The sequence below is a fragment of the Antechinus flavipes genome, chromosome 1, assembly GCF_016432865.1.
Source record: "Antechinus flavipes isolate AdamAnt ecotype Samford, QLD, Australia chromosome 1, AdamAnt_v2, whole genome shotgun sequence".
Lineage (NCBI taxonomy): Eukaryota > Metazoa > Chordata > Mammalia > Dasyuromorphia > Dasyuridae > Antechinus > Antechinus flavipes.
In genome coordinates this window covers 305,630,513-305,647,749 of record NC_067398.1, presented here as the reverse complement: position 1 = coordinate 305,647,749, position 17,237 = coordinate 305,630,513, and the positions used below count along the sequence as shown (strand labels likewise).

At 33.4% G+C, this 17,237-nt stretch overlaps 1 protein-coding gene across 43 annotated transcripts in view; it reads left to right on the top strand.

Annotated features, from left to right (window-relative positions):
* Nucleotides 1-17,237, top strand: part of RBFOX1 (RNA binding fox-1 homolog 1) — a 1,699,751-nt gene that overhangs the window by 1,602,480 nt on the left and 80,034 nt on the right. For 38 of the 43 annotated variants that reach the window (XM_051964074.1, XM_051963981.1, XM_051963971.1 and 35 more), the window contains one exon: nt 14,569-14,649. The exons of the other annotated variants lie outside the window; for them this stretch is intronic. In XM_051964074.1, the coding sequence (XP_051820034.1) occupies nt 14,569-14,649 (81 nt within the window). The remainder of the gene's footprint in view (nt 1-14,568; nt 14,650-17,237) is intronic. 43 annotated transcript variants of the gene reach the window in all.

Here is a 17,237-nt window from a genome sequence, read left to right as displayed (position 1 = left end):
TCTGCCAACTCATTTCTGTGATTAAATATTCCATCAGTGAGGCTATAAGGAGGTAAAGCTTAACAAGATTCATAAGATGCACCACTTGAATACACATAACTCACTTGCTGAGATGGAGAGCACCCCGCATGCAAAAGAAAATTGGAATTGAGTTAAATTACTCCATAAGACAAGATCAATAGAGAAAGGAAAGATCTTCTAATGCAATGCAAATCTAAGATATAGTTATGTCCTGACAACTAGAAGCAGACAATTAAAGTCAAAGTGGAGGAATGTAGAGTAAATCAACTCTAAAACCTTGAAGATGATGGTAAACAGTAGACCTAGTGACATCATTATTATTGGCTTTTTTCCCCTCAGTATACATTCATAAAGCAAATAAATAAATAAATAAATAAATAAAATAAAAGGAAAAAAAAATCTGGTGTTAGAAAAACATTGACAGGAAAGAATAGGGTATGGGTGAGACTAGATAGGGATGGATGCCTGACAGTGTCTGTGTTTGGAAGTCAAACAAATAATAACTCCAGGAAGTGTATTTTTCTTCAATATTTTGATAAAGCACTTTTCAAGTTTACTTTTACAGTTTGTAGACTGTTGCATGTGGAAGAAATTGGATCATCAAGAAACCAGATATTTTTGATCTCTTGGTGAAATTACATTCACTTACTGGTTATGCTTTCAAATTATGGATTTTAGACAAGTGAATATTTCAGTGTTAGGTTGAGACTTGCCTCTTGGTAGTGTAGTAATGGACATCTTATTCCCATTATCTTTCTGAAAAGCTTAACTCTTAAGAATATACCATAGCAAGTTATCATACCTTCCCTACACACCTACTTTTAACGCTTGAGATTTGTTGTGAAATGCCTACCAATTGCACTAAAAATCATGAACCAAACACAATCACAATAAACCAAAACACAATAAAGGATATTCTGAAATTAATGTGGTTATTCTTAATATCATTTTTTCAAGATGAATTGTGATGAAGAATTTCGTTTTTCCAGCTATATAATCTTTGTATGTTCCAATGCATATAATTTGTTTATTCTCTTTTTATTCACTCAAAGGGCTAGCCTATCCTTCTACCCTTTGCAAGCAGAGGCATCCCTATGGAATAACTCAATGATGTTATATTCCCATTTTTGACTTTTAGAAACCACTGAGGACAATTTTTTTTAAATGTGATGTTTTGTGAAATTTACAAGTGTCTGGTTTAAATATGATGTTTTGGAGTGAAAAAGAAGCTACAAATTCATGTCCCAAAGGCATAGGATTTTTAAACTGGATTTTTCCACTTCATTGACATTATTCTGTACATCTGCTTCTCTTTGTCTCCCATTTGGGATAGGATATAGTTTGTTTCAATTCCTTTCTTTCCCTCTTCCCCTTATCTTATTGATCTTCCATCTTTCTCACGTTAAACCCTGAAAATTCTGATCTGCCTTACCCATTTCCAAATCTGAGAGCTGGAACTCCTCTCAAGTGATTCTTGGGATAATCATAGTGCTTGTTTATACTCAAAATGCTGTTTCCTAAAGAAAAGTAGAAAAGCTTTCTGCTGCCAAAGAAATTTCTCTGATAACCTCTAATCAAGGGATGATGGGTTAATTTAGTGATCACATCCCCTTTTTTGCAATCAGTTTGAACAAGAATCATGTGTTTGACATATATGTGGCCACCATTTTTGAAGGTAGTTGCATTTTATCCCTCTTCTTCTTAAGCTTAAAAACCATTAATGGCTTTTGCTAAAAGTGAGCTTTTCTATTTTTTTTTTTTACTAGTATCCCAGCTCTACTGGGATAGAGCTACAAATATTCTTTATTATTTGAAACTGTATTTCAATGCATCTTTAAAGTATCTTCCACTGTCTTCCCTTGGGTTTGCACAGCTTCAGCTCACCTTACACATAGTAGCTGTTTTGAAATTCCTTCCTACTTCATTCATTCTCTGCTGAGTTGCACTTTGAAGAGGTCATTACTAATAGACCAGCTAAACTGCAAGGGAATGGAATATTTTGCTTAATCTAATATTTCGATTAGTAGTCATACATGCCCATGTACAGAGAAAAAGGTGCCATTTGACATTTTCATTCTTTAAGTGGAATGTAGAAAAATATGTGGATATGGTTATGTGTGGAAAGAGAATCTATTTAGGAAAGTGCACCAGCATTTACCCTTTGGATCTGAATGCCAGTTCCAGTTTTGCCACTAAATGTGTGACCAGTCACTGAATGTCTTTCATCTTGTTACCTCACCTATAAAATGAGGGTGTTTATTAACCAAATTCTAAGATCACTTCCAGTCATTTCTATGAGGCATAATTCCATATGTCTCTTACATATTGTTAATTACCAAACAACAAAATACAATGCAAAAATATTTTTAAAAACAAATTATTATCAGGTGAGTAAAAGTGCTTTTATTGATAGAGATTTGCATTAAACAATGCCAGAGAAAACCATCTTTTCCTCTACCTCTGGATGAGTTAAGCCCTTTTATACAGTTCTAAATAGAAAAGTAAAAATTATTCTATTAGGTCAAATTGTTCAGGAGGTCATATGTACCTGCCATAGATATTACAAGTCTTATAGCTGTGTCAAGAAGGTTTTATATGACTATCACTTTTAGACTTTCAGCTAGAGTTGGATGCCTTACCCTATCAGCTTCTAAAAGGACATAGGCTCTCCTGACTCATGTTTCAACTTGTTTGTTAATCAGCATCTACATCATGCTACCTGGATAGAATTCCATAAGAATTTTTAGCTCTTAATTCTCAGTGAAAATATTGTGTTGCCTGAATGATTTTTTTGCTACATAACTTCAATCCTCCTATTTTAGTCATTCATTAAGTACTGGTGATGCGAAGAAAAGCAAAAACAATTTATACCCTCAAGAATAATAGTTTGTCTCTTGCTCTAACCCCCTTCCTTAAAACATACCTTTTTTATCTGCATACATTTATATACCCAAACATATGTATATGTATAAACATTTATTTACTTGAATGCTTAGTCTAATGACTTAAAGTATATATCTAGACAGCTACTAGACCTTGTGATTTAATTATTAGGGAATTCCAAAATGAAAGAACTCCATTTCCCAAGTAGGCTACCTTTTCTGCAACTGTTTCTGAGATTTGCCTAGGGCATTGAGAGTTTAATGACTTGCCCAGACATAGCCATTGTGTCTCAAAGATGGCACCAAAATCCAGATAATGCTATTTCTTAACTACAGCTTTTGATCCAATCTGCCACATTATTTCCTGTGTCTATTTGTATATGTGTTTCTTCAGGAATCCCGAAGATTTCATTCAACCTTTTTTGTTTTAGAATTATTTCCTTGAACATTAGAAATGGTCATTTTGTAGCATATATTCATAGTGGAATAAAACTGAGCCTCACACCTGTGACTATTTATGTGGAGGGAATGGACTAGAAAATATACCATATTAGATGCTATGGAGGAATAGTTAAGAAAATAAACATTTTTTAAAAGATACAATAAACAGACATAGATATGGAATATAGGTATGATTTTTATCTTCATTACATTAAATGCATAAATTTATTCTATAATTATTTTCAATTAAATATTTGTTGATTGATTGTTTCCATTTTGACGTAGTCATATGTTGTCTCTCTATGTGCAAGCCCAATGAGAAAGGTCAGCTGCGGTATTTATTTCATATACTTAATGTGAAGAAAATCTATGGCTTTTTAGCTCAGTTTGTTAGACTGCAGAAATAATAAGGTAAAAGTCATGAGATCATTCCTTCCATTGGCTAATTATCTTTGTCTATTTTGTGGCTGTAGATTGCACCTTTAACTTGTATATTGTTGGTTCAGAGTAGGGATTAGGAGAGTGCAAATTCATTAGCAATCTATTACCACTGCAAGGGAAGTAATTTAGTGGGTGGACCCTACTGTTGTCAAGTTATGGGCTATAATCCTTATATGCTGAGGATTATTATGTACGATATTCAAATTAGTGCACATAGAAATGCTTTAATAAAGGTCAAGTGAATAGATGATTTTCTTTCTAAAAACAACAACAAATGCTGCTTACTAAATAGATTAGCCACTAAAGAAGTAGGAGAGGTCAGATTGTATCTGTGCTTGTCCACAGTATGTGTCCAAATTAACTGTAATTTAAATATTGTTTTGATATTTAACTTCAGGATTGTTATAAAATTTGAGTCCTGGAGTGAGTGACTCCATATCTGAGAGCAAAACATAAAGTAGAGTAAAGAAGATTTTGGTTTTGTATTTTTATTTGTTTTGCAATTCAATTGAATGTCATTTAATTTTTCAAGTTTTTTTTTCCTCTTACCAATTAGAGTATCTGTCCTTGTCAATTTATAGTACACCAATATTTGCTCAAGTGATTAAATCATTATGTAAATATAGACAAATTAGCCAAATATTGTTTAATATTCTTTGTGTTAATTAAGCAGAGATACTAGTATTCGTAGAATAGGAAAAAAAAAACTATTCAGGGGTTTAAAAAAATGTAGAGCTAAAGTACTAATATACAAATGGCAAAACTCTACTTAGATTAATAGCATTGATGACAGTTAATGCATTTCTAAAACTTCTATGGAACTGTTACAACCCATTACAGTCGAAATATTGGTTTATGAAAAATTAATAAAGTCAGTAGAAAATGGAATTCAGCATCTGTACTAGCGATTTACACCAAAGGAATCATTCAGAATTAATTATGCCTTATGCTACATTATAATGAGTTTTTCATTAAAATGTATACCATTATGGAAACTAAACAAGGATTATTCAAAGAATAATGCCAACGGCTGTTATTTTTTGAGAGATTAAATTAGTTAATGGGTTATACATTTAAATCTGGTTGAAGGTTAATTGACATGCATTTATCATTGTGTTAAACTTGGCATAATTTTAAAGAAATGTATATCCCAGTACCTCAAATATTTAGCCTGTGACACATGTACATTGGTTTGTATGTTTTTGTGGTATATGTGATACACAGTAAAATAAAGGTGGAAACCCTTTTCCTATTAAAACCATTTCCTTTAGATTCTTTATCATTTCTCAAAAAATAATTTTCATTATCTGAAATATTCAATACTTGTTCTCAGATCTAAATTGATTTGGGATTAGCTGTTTTTTATTTGTTTTGTTTTTAACAAATTAATCCATTAATCTTTTGTTTTTTTAAGAAATAGAAATATTTTATTTTCCACTCTGACTAAAAAGATGAAATGAGGTAAATGACCATTTCTGAGATTAAGTGAATTCTTATTCTTTTAAGTGTTGGACTATGTTATATGGCCACTGTTTCCTTTCAATCTGATTCTGGATATTATAATAAATATAATAAATAATCTGGAAATTATTTTTTTGTTTTTGTTTCATTATTTTTTTTTAAAGTAACATACAAGACAGAGAAGAATATAGAATTTTTTTACTCAGAAAATAGAAATCATGTTTGTCCTCAACATTTAAACCCAGACTGATGCCCAGTGATGTGAAATAGCAATCAGGAAAAAGTACTTTAGGAAAAGTTATCCAACATACTGAGACATCAGCTTTTCTGATGCCAGTGAAGTAAAAATGGAGGGAAGCCGCTTAAAAAAGCCACTAACTTCAATATTTCTTTTTTCATTTCTTTTCTACAAAGGAACAATGAAATAAAATATCTGAAAAACTTTAATGTTCATGATGGGGGTATTCGGCACTACTATGTCAAGTAACACAAAGTTGCCACATTTGCCTTTAGTCATTTCCCAATTTTTGCCAGTGTCTTTTTTTTTTTTTTAAAAGAAAAGATACTAATCAGCCCATTGTAAGATTGGAAGGCCTGAAAGGTACCATAAGCGGTTCTTAAAGACATAGATGTGGTTCAGTAAGAATTTCCCTGTGAACACTAATCAACATTGTTACACATTAAGCCAGTGAATTAGTATATGCTTCCTCAGAATTATTAAAGTATGCACAGTTTTATTGAGAGAGGCTTCTGCTTATTATTCATAGGTTAGAGAGCTTGTTGAATATAGTTATGGAAATATCAAGGTTTACTGGTAGCCCCTTTTTAGTCTGCTTTCTAGTTTCTACTAGGTAATGACTTGTCCCTTATCTATACTTTATAAATCCCTCCCTTCCCCCCAGTATCTACCACATTGTTTTGTCCTAGGGTAGATCCTAGAATGGGTCCCACCAATGAATATATGCATGTGACTGTGAATTGCCTCTTGGGATTAAGTGAATCACATTTGATGATTTGTTTAATCCCTTCAGTGTCTTAATTACCTTCCTCCTCCCTTTCCAATGAACTTAATTTCTAAAATTAAAAGTGAATACAGAAAGGTTTGAGAACTTTGTGATATTTCGATTAGCCAATGATGTTTTAGACTACAGGTTTAAAGGTCACTAAGTAGTAGAAATATTCTAATCCAATCTTGGAAATACTTGCCTGCAATTTGATACAGCTGTTATAGTTAGTCAGGAAACCATCATTGATTTCTTTCATTCAACTCTCAGCATGACCTTTTTGGAAATCTTATGGTAGGAAGAACTCAAGATTGGGGTAAGTAGTTCATGGAGCAGTGCTTTATTAAGAAAATATGATTTAAGAAGAAGAAAATTTACAAAATAGGAGGAAAATTATACACATCAGAAAAATATTAACCATTTAAAGGAACCATTTTAATACAAAGAATCTCTACTCTAGATTGCATTTCAAAAAGGGTTTGAATTTTTAAAAAGTTCATTTATATAAAACTTTTATTTGAAATAAATAGAAGAGTTTATCACTCTGATATCACATGCTCAAAGCTCATTTTCTAATAGTTGCAGAGTGTTAATCTTCGAAGAATTCTTCAATTTTTAAATAGAGGACTATAGCCCAGAGAGGACAAATAAACTGTCTGAGGTCATATAGATAAGGCAGCAACCCTAAAAATCCAACAAAGTATTTGTTAGGAACATATTGTTTAAGTTGACTCAATATTACTTTGGTGATATTAGATGAATTAATTATATAAAGTCTATCAATCTATTTAGCAGAATGGAAACCAACACTAGGAAGGATAAAATACAAAGTTTATCCCTTGTGGAAAACGTGAAGTATCCAGAAAGTATCAAACCTGAAACCACATAAACTTGTCTCCCCCATGGATCCTCACCCCAGGAACTCCTTCAGTTTCAAAGAATTCTGTGTGTAGTTACAGTCACTCAAAATTTCAAAGAACCATAAAGGGCTAACTTTTTCTTTATTTTCAGCTAGAGGATACAATAAGTTCAACATCAAGATAATTAACTAAATAGTTCACTATTTTGAACCAAGATAGTTCACTAAGGTAATATATTCTTATTAATATGTTAATTAATAGTATATTAATAAGAAAAATGACTAAAATAATTTCCCTATAAATGTAATACATACTCTTTCAGAAATACATATGCATTGTTAATAAGGGGACTAAGAGCACATAGGGAATAACATATAAATGGCAATGTGACAAATATCTGTAAAAAAGTGACTCACATTTTTTTATTTCAGGGCAATTACTTTCTTCTGGTGATGACATTATACCCGTAGTCCATTTTGGGGATGGTGTCTGTGCTCTACTTAACAATTAATAGTAGCTGCTAATAATAGCACCTCCCTCCTGGGTCTATGAAAAGGATAAAAAGATAATATTTGTAAGCCTTCTGCAAATGCTATATATACAAATAATAGAGTGCTATATAAATGCTAGCTATTATTATTGTTTGTTTGTTTGTTTTTTTTGCTTTTTTTCCCCAAGGCAATTTGGATTAAGTGACTTGCCCAGGGTCACACAGCTAGGTGTGTCTAAGGTCAAATTTGAACTTGGGTCCTCTTAACTTTAAGGCTGGTGCTCTATTCACTGCACCACCTCGCTGCCCCTATTATTACTATTATTGCAATCATACTCATTTCTTTTCCCTTTTGTGTTCTGCTGGTATCATGGTGATTATTGGTTATGTATAAATAATTTCTGTTATAGAGTTGCTTGCTGAACTTGTTGATATCTCTGATGATCTTATGATATCTTTGTTGAATGTTTGCTCATTTGGTCTTATAGTCTTGTTAATCATTGCTCTCATAGCCTTCAACTCTGTAGACTCTGCTGAGATGCTCCCTGGTACTGAGTTCTGGACTCATTTCTTTAATACCTAAAGCATTTCATCTTCATTTTGCTAGAGTGCAATACTTTGAATCTCTTTAAGGGTTTTTTTTTTTTTTTTTTTCCCATAGCCAACAAACTCAGCTAAGAAAAGTCAAGTGACTCTCAGGTCATGTCTGTTCAGGTTATGTCTGTTCAAATCCCAACATCTGAGATAATAGTAAAGCCTTCTCTTGTAGATAACTTGCACTTTTAGGCTAGATTTTCTTACATACTCTTAAGCATTTCCAATTTAACACACACATAATTAAAAACCAGAACAAAAGGTAAGCTAAGGAGGTAAGGAAATTGTTTTTGTACTCTCTAACCTACTTTCTTGTCTTTGTTGAGCATATCTTTCAGTAGCAATGTTTTATTCTTTTTTGCTATACTTTTGTTAAACCAAAAACCTCTGGCCTTCCAAAAGGAAATGACAGCATAGTGTTTGAGCTATGTAGCCATTCACTTGCTGCCATTATAAAGGTCCAGAATAGCAGTTTAAATTATTTAAATAAATAATAACATTAAAAGTAGCGAGGTGACATTGTGGATAGAGTGCCAGATATAAGTAAAACTCATATCTTTGTGAGTTCAAATCTGGCATCAGATAACTTACTAGCTGTATGACCCTGGGCAAGTTATTTAACCCTATTTATCTCAAGTTCCTCATCTGTAAAATGAGCTAGAAAGGAAATGGCAAACCACTCCAATATCTTTGCCAAGAAAACTTTAAAGGAGTTCACAAAGATAGAAAAATGACTGAAAAAAACTGAAAAACAAACAGTATCAATCCCTTTCATTAGCACTTTAATGTTTACAAAACTTTCCAAATGTTATCTCATCTTCACCACAATCCTGAAGGTGCCATTTTATAGATGAAGAAACTGAGGTCCACAAAGATCAAATGAGGTTCTCATAGCTAATGTCTGAGAATTGATTTGAACATGGTTTTTTGACTCCAGGTCCAGCACTTTGTCCACTGAACCATTTGGCTGACTCAAACTCTTAGACTTTTGTTAAAGCTTGAGAAATCAAGCTCTTATTCTTCTGCTGTGGAAAGAGAGGTTAAAAATACTTCTGAATAGCTGGCTCTATTACTTTATTTCCTCTTGTGAGATGAAGAAAAATAGTTTGCAGACTTTTTGGGTTCAGACATTTTTCTTTTTCTACAATTATTCCACTTTTTCTGGAAAAAAAATTCTCCAAGTAATTGAAAGACATAATTATCACTAGAAACCTAGTTTCTAAGCCATGCTTTGTAATCAATTGAATATGAGAGCTACAAAAATTGGCCTAGTAAAAAATCTGATCTCTCCCAACAAGGACAGACATGAGACAAAACTCAACTGAGGTAAAAGATGTGAAATTCAAGGCATTGTTAGAAAAGAAATCATTATTAATACTACTTTTATTTTTTTGATTAAAATAGGAACTCTGATTTGGCACTGAATATTTTCATGTTGATTATTTCTTGTCTTGATTTTTTTCTCCCTTCCTTTTTAACATGTAATCAAAGGATCCTCCCTGGAGTTGTACTCGTATAAAAATCCCACTTTAAGAAACTGCCATATCTTAGCATTATATTGGGTGTGTGAACAATAACCCACTATTTCTTTTGGGAAGGTAAGGGTGCTTTAGATCTCCCCTTTCCTCTGTTTTAATCATATTCATGTGACACCTAAACCATGCAGATAGAGAAAACAGGCAGCCAGAGCTATCAAAGAAAACTAGAAAGATATGATGAAAATGACAGGCAGCCAGAGCCAGCAATTAGGTGCAGGGAGATCCCAAATCTTCAGACAACATTTAGAAAATCACTGAGTTTTATCTAGATAAGAAAATTCAGACTTTTAAATAAGACTAACAGATATCCACAGTGATCACTGAACTTGTCTAATCTGAGGTTTTTTGTTTTTGTTTTTGTTTTTGTTTTTCTTTTTTATCAGTACCAAACATGTCTTGCCTGGTCTGGGCAACTAAATAGGAAAAATTAAGTTCCTTCCAACACCAGACACTACTTAGATCCTAAGAACTAACTTATATACTGAGAATTAACCTGTATGAGATTCATCTTTCACAACAGGACAGTTGTTAAAAACCAGAGCCAGCTTATTAATGAAGAATGTTTAATACCATTCACTTGTAGGGATCTTTTCCAAAAAAAAATTTGATTGAGCCATATTTATCTTTTTGGGGAGGGGGGAAGGAGAGAATAGAAAAGGGGAGGGTATTATTGATTGCCATGTATTTAAGCAGCCCATTCAGGAGTCCAACTTTCAAAACAACTTCTATACTGAGAAAATTCTTTTTCTCTTATAGGACTTGAAAAAAGAAAGTTTTGTAAATGCCTTTGTGTTGTTGTTTCATACCAGTTATTTCCCAATATAATCTTCTACCTCTTACATATGCTTGTGTGTATGACCATTACAGAATTCTACTTTGAACCCAAAAAAACCCACGTTTAATTGAAATGCATTTACATAATAGTCTTGTCTGGATTTCAAAGCAACATTATATAATACACTTATAGTTCCACATATTTTTATCCTAGGAACTAGAAATGGAAGAAACTTTAGAAATCACTTAGTCCAACCTTGTCATATGATGAGATGACAAAACTGAGAACCTGAAAAATTGTCCAAGGTTACATAAGCAGTAAGTAGAAGAGGTAGAATTCAAATTAGATACTGATCCCAAATGTAATACTTTCTACCACTCCATACTATAGTCACTATAGAATAGTCTATTTTGATTTTAACTCCAATATTTTCATGTTTAGTATTATATAGAAAAAAGCAGAGAATTTAATACATGTACTGTTAACCACATATAATAACTTGATGTTCTGGAGTATAAACCCTAAGTAGCTAGTCATAGGATGATACTCATGGATGAAAACCACACTTGTGGTTTTCTTTCTAAGTTGTCTGATAAATCAGAATTTTGCTTGCCTGACCTTTTATGGGCTTATTTGGTTGATTCAACATTCCCTTGCCAAATTCACAGAAAACAACAATGAATCCTCAAGTTACTTTACTATTAAGTTACAAACCACAAGATTCAAAAAAAATATTAAATAAATATGCCTAATAGGAACCAATAGCAAATTTCCATTTGAGCACTTCATACTGAATCCATTAAGAATTTGAGTGCCTTGATAAATCTGTAAAACTGAACTGTAAGATTAGGATTTTTTTAGTACTCTCTCAGATTAGAGTATAAAGGCTCACTTTCATTCTTTTGTTACTATTATCTGATGATTACACTGTTCCCTTTAAATTTAACAGTAAAGCCTTCTTTTTCCCTTTTTTCATAGGGTAATTTCAGATAATTGGCTAACCTGCTAATCCACAAAGTTTCATAGTCTTCTGTGTCCTTTTATGTATTTTTCCATCATTTAAAATGTTGTTGGTTACCATATCATTCTTACTACATGTGACTTTTGGAGAAATAATCTCTGTTTATCCACCCAGTTGTGATTTGCTACATTTGTTTGATGTCTTTTCCAGTTATCAATAATCCAAGTTTTCATTTGAGATCAGGATGAATGACTTTGAAAAAGATGCAAAAGGTAGATTATTTTTTAAATCTAGGCCCCAGGACTTAACTTGTATATCTACAACCATATTTTTGGTATTTGATTTCTAATATGAAAAATTAAACTCAGAAAAGAGCAAAGTGTGGTCATAAGAAGTATGGAAAATCTCTCCCTATATTTTTTAAATTATAAAAGATGAGTTAACTGGAAATCCCACATATACATTGCATATTTGCCCGATTGCCTTCTTTTAAAAATGCATATTCCAAATTATATTAATATTAAATAATCTTTTTTGCTGTTTAGTTTTGTGGAGTTTCAAGGATTTTTGTAATAAAAGGTCACAGAGGTCCTCACTGAATATATAAGTACATTATAAATTGAATGGGAGAGCTTGTTTAGGTAATCTAAAAACTGAGCCTGTGGCAGATGTTGATTTTTATTTTACAAAGGTCAGCCTTATGCCATAAGTCTATTATTGTGTGTGTGTGCGTGCACACAGGTGCATATGTGTGTTTGTGGTATCAGAAGAACTTTATTCAAATATAGTTTCTTATAAAATATAACAGAAGAAAAAGAACAAGATTTCATTTTATTCTGCTGGGATTTTGCATTTTATAACAGAAATCCTCTATTTATTTTATTCTTTCAGGATTCTGTAAATTGTATCCAGGACATTGGCACGTCCCCTTAGATTGTTGAGTAATTAAATCTCCTGAATATTTTCACTACAAATAGATCATTTCAAATTTGAAACATAGATACTCTGAAGAAACTTTACCTTTCATTAAAATGAATCTTATTGACTTCTGAAAATTCTAGTTATAAGTATTGACAGTAATTTTCAAAGTAGATAGGATCACATATAAGACAAACTAGTTTTGCTTGATGTAAGGAGTATATCTGAAGCAAAATAGATAGGTTTTCCAGAAAATTGTGTTTCCTCTGGTTGATTTGAAATCAACATTTTTAAAAAAGTGGTCAGGCACGATAAAAACAGAAAATATAAAATGAAAAATTAAACTGTTCATAAACTCCATTTTCTAGTTCTGTTCTATGATATGGCATTAATGGAATATAGTTAGAGAAGAGAAATATTTTAACTAATAAATGGGGCTTAGAATTGGGACAAGCTAAGTAAAGCCCAAGATCTCAAAATAATTTGTTTCCAGAAAAAAAAATTAAGCAAATGAAGTTACTTCATTTCAAAAATTCTCTCTTTTTGAGGTCTGGAACTATCAAGCAATTAGGGAAAGATATGGAAGATGTTTGTTTGATAGGCTAACATTCTACAAATTTATCCATTTTTGTTATTACCTCTTATTACCTCCTAGTCTGGATGTGGAAAAGCTATACCAGATTTTTAATGGGATTGATCTTTGGGTTGGGAATTTTAGGCATAATTGTTTTGGGAGATAAGTCCATAAGAGTGAAAGTTGAGAAATTGTGCATTTGAGAAAGCTTGGACCACATCAAATGAGAATCAGTCCTTTTTAGCCAGTCATAATCACTTCAAATCTGCAATTCAAAATTATACTACCCTGTTTATCTCTCCTTGTCCCTCACCATATGCTTTTCATTTCCCCAGCTAACCTATAGGTGCAATAGGGCTTTCATGCCTTGCAAGTCTGTTTTTTTCTTTTCTTTTCTTTTTTTTTTTTTTTTTTTTTGGCTCCCAAATATCTTCATACTCAAATTTGCCTGATGTTGCTTAAAAAACAAAAAGAGTTGCTGGGGGAAGAATTTTTTTTTAATTGATTGTTGTTCTTTGAACTCAAAAGTTTTGTGGTAATTTTGTAGTTCTAGATTTCAGTCCTAAGTTGAGGCTCCAAGGAAATAAGAACTTATTATAACAGAAGAACATTTGTAATAAGTGAACTTTTGGAGATTGTTAACTTTATTTCTCTTTTGGTGATAATGAAAGAATAAACTAGAAGTGTTGACCTTATCCACTCAAGGAAGGTGACCTGACCTTTAGGATTATCTTTTCACTATAGATTACATAGTTATAATAAGTTAAAATACACAAAATAAAATAGGTCAAAACACACAAAATTGCTTTGGAGAATCTTCTGAATATCTCCACTTCTTTATTTTCAGAAGTAGAAAGGAAGTAAAATAACTCCTGAAGAATTTCTGAACTGATCAGTATTTGATCAAGCGATTTCAAACATGTCATATAAATCTTCATGTTGGGGCAGTAATATGCTTGCTCTCTGCTGTTTTTTCAGATAGAGTAGGGAAAAATAGCTATATGAGTGGAGACTTGCACCCTTTATCCACAAGATTAATGGAGCAGATTTTTCAGCTGATATGGGAAGATTCAGAGAAAGAGAGAGAGAGAGAGACAGAGGGCTTAGAGGGTATCAACTAGTGGAAATAATAATAGCAAAAGCCTTGTAGAGAGCTACCTACTCAGTGTGACTTAGATGTTTATATGGACCAAGTAAAAATAATAAATGTTAAATTGGTTCATCTTCTTATCTCTGTACCACCTGGGGGGAGGGGGAGAAGTAGGCTAAGTCCAATAGAGCTCTTCAGGAAGAAAAAAAAAATTTTTTTCTTTGTACTTATTTGAAAGGCTGGTCTAACAGGGTTTCTAGAAAGCAGGTCTTCAAAATTTGCAAAATAATTATAATTCCTGCTTGGTGGGCTGGGTTGGGCAGAAACACTTTTTTTCTTTTTCTTGAGAATTATTCATTGGGATCTTTGGAATATAAGACCCATAGGCTGACATTTCATTGGTCCTCACTGCCCCATGAACACTGGTATATGGCTGTATTTTTTTTAATTTGACATAATGCCTCAGGTTTAGTGTGCGTGTTCCAAAACCAGATACCATCTCTCTCTCTCTCTTGTAGGCACGGTGCTGTTGTGCCAGGCAAACCAGGAGGGATCTTCTGTGTACAGTGCCCCCAGTTCACTAGTATACACTTCCACAAGTAAGCCAGTGTTGCGGCTCTATTTTTGTTTTGTGACATAAATATGAGTCAAATCACCTTCCCTGCCATGTAAGTTTTCCCTCCTTTCCCTTCCCTACCCCACTCTAGCTTTCGTTGAGGTTAAGGTGATAATCATTAGCATGCTTTTTTTCCTGTTTCTGTAGCATCTTATTCACTCTCCTCATTATCATCCCCGTCCAATTCCTCATAGTCTAGACATCAATTTCATTCTGTTATCTGCAGATAAGTCCCAATGGTGGAGGAACCACAGCCCTTTGCCTACCTTCTCTCACAGCCTTACAAATAAAAAAATTATAATAAAATAAAATTGACATTCCATAACTATAGCATGCTAAACTATCCTCCTTTCAGGGGGCATTAAGACAGTGAAGTATAAAAACCACAACCTATTTGCCTTCTATAAAAACTTGCTTATTTTTGGCAAGTGGGACATTTGCAAGGCTGTTTTACCAAATGTTCTGAGTACTGAGTGTAAAAAAAGAGGAATTGCTTCAGCCTCCAATCAATCTGGGGAGCGGGGAGGAGAAAGACCAAAACTGTTAAGATGCAGGTTCTGCTATCTTTTGGAGATAGCTCCATTTATTCATGACTCTTTAGTATGGGAGGAGTCTGGGTAAGGGTGGGTCTGAATAAGTAGTTTAGATCACAAGAATGATGCAAAGTATTTGTGCCTCCCTTAATAGCAACTGGGGGGCTCTGTCTGGGAGGAGAAGTGGGGAGAAAGTCTTCAATCTAACTCCATGACTGCTAATAACTCGAATTCTTAAAGCGGGCTGAAGCAAAAAGCTGCCTTTGCTTATTTGGGCCGTGGGGTCCTCTCACCTTATCCTTATTCCTCATAATTAAGTCCCTCCTCAAGGAGACTCTTCATCTTTAGCTGTCTGGATTTCCTTTAGTCTGAAACCTTCTCATCCATTTCATACAATGTATATATCTACTGCAAAGCTTGAGCAAAAGAACGGAGAGGAAGACAGTCATAAAGAGAGAAATTCTTCGGTGACATTGCTCAGAACAGACTCTAGATGGGCTCTTCCTCTTTGAAGATCTTTTCATCAGCTCCAGAGGGGCACCAGCCTGAAACTTGCTCTGGTAAATGGTTGGGGTCAGGAATTGCCAGTTTGTACCACTCTGCAGTTCCAGATCATCACTGAATTACCCAGCCTGAAGGACCAAATGGAGACTTCCTCGATGGGCCAGGAAGTTGTAAGCAGTCACAAAGATAAAAACGTCTTCAGTTGAGATTATTAAAAACCCAGAAGCAACTGAGTCATTTGGAGACAATGGAGAATTTCTTACGCCCAAAGCAATTTATTTCAGTGTTAGCTGTATCCATAAAGAAAACAGTGTTCTTCAGTGTTTTTGACTACCAGGCAATTAAAGTTCTTGGCACCCAGTAACCCTTTCTAAACTAGCCAAAATAATTTAGCCTATATCTAGTCATTTGTGGTCATTTTCTTTGGAAAGAGCTGGAGGGCTGGATTCAACAGCTTATTTTCTGTTTTCCCTTCTCTTTTAATTTTCTTAACTTGCCTTGACAGGAAGAAACCCAATTCTTCAGTTGCTTGAGGAAAACTCCCTTCCCAACTATGAGTGAGACTCCCATCTTTGTACAGGCATATTCAAGATGCAACCTCCAAGGAGATTCCAGTCTTCCCCATTTAAATTTAAGACATTCTTCTAGACGTGAAAAGCATCTCTAGGGAAAAGTAGTGCAATCAGTTTCCTCTCCACTGTCCTTCCTGGATCCCCCAGAACATATATACACAAATCATAAATCTTGTCTGAACCACATTCACTTCAACTTCTGATAAAGTTGGGAATATGAGAAGGCGATAATTAAAAAGTATCTTCTATCTAAGAATATATTTTATTGATGGTTCAGAGGTGGAACTAATTGGCCAAAAAAACCCAAAAAAAACAAAAAACCCTGCATCTTACATTATGTGTTGACCAGAAACTTATGACACCCACCTATATAGCAGCAAAAACATTTTTAGGACAAGTGATTTTTTTTTTTTGAGTAGACTCCCCCTAAAAATGTCAAAATGTTGTTTGAAGCATTCTACTCTATCAGATGCTCAGTAATAAATTGTGGAGCTAGTGAGAAGTGCCTTGGAAAGATATCAGCTTAAGTATTTAGTCCTTATTATAGTATGTTTATTTCATTCTTCTTGACATGAATTAATGGTGATATCTAAGAGTTGTCAATCACCTCTATTCATTAGCCATTCAGGTAATGGGCAAATTGATCATAAGAATAATACCATTACTAGTGAATCACTGTAATAAAAATTTTCCATTTTGAGTGAAAAAACCCCAAACATTAGATCTCAACTTGCCCCTATTTTTTTATCCCCTTCTAAAATGTTTTTAAGCTATCAAAAGGTACAGCTTTCAAAGTAGGAAAAAAATTGGTTTTGATCTGTCAGCTGATTCAACCAAGGAAGTTTTTGAAGACTACATTTAATCGAAAATTAAAATAAGCATTTATTTTTTCTTAAGGGCTGAGGGGAAATCAAAACACAAATTTACCCCATGGTATAACATTGATAAGGATCAAGTAAATA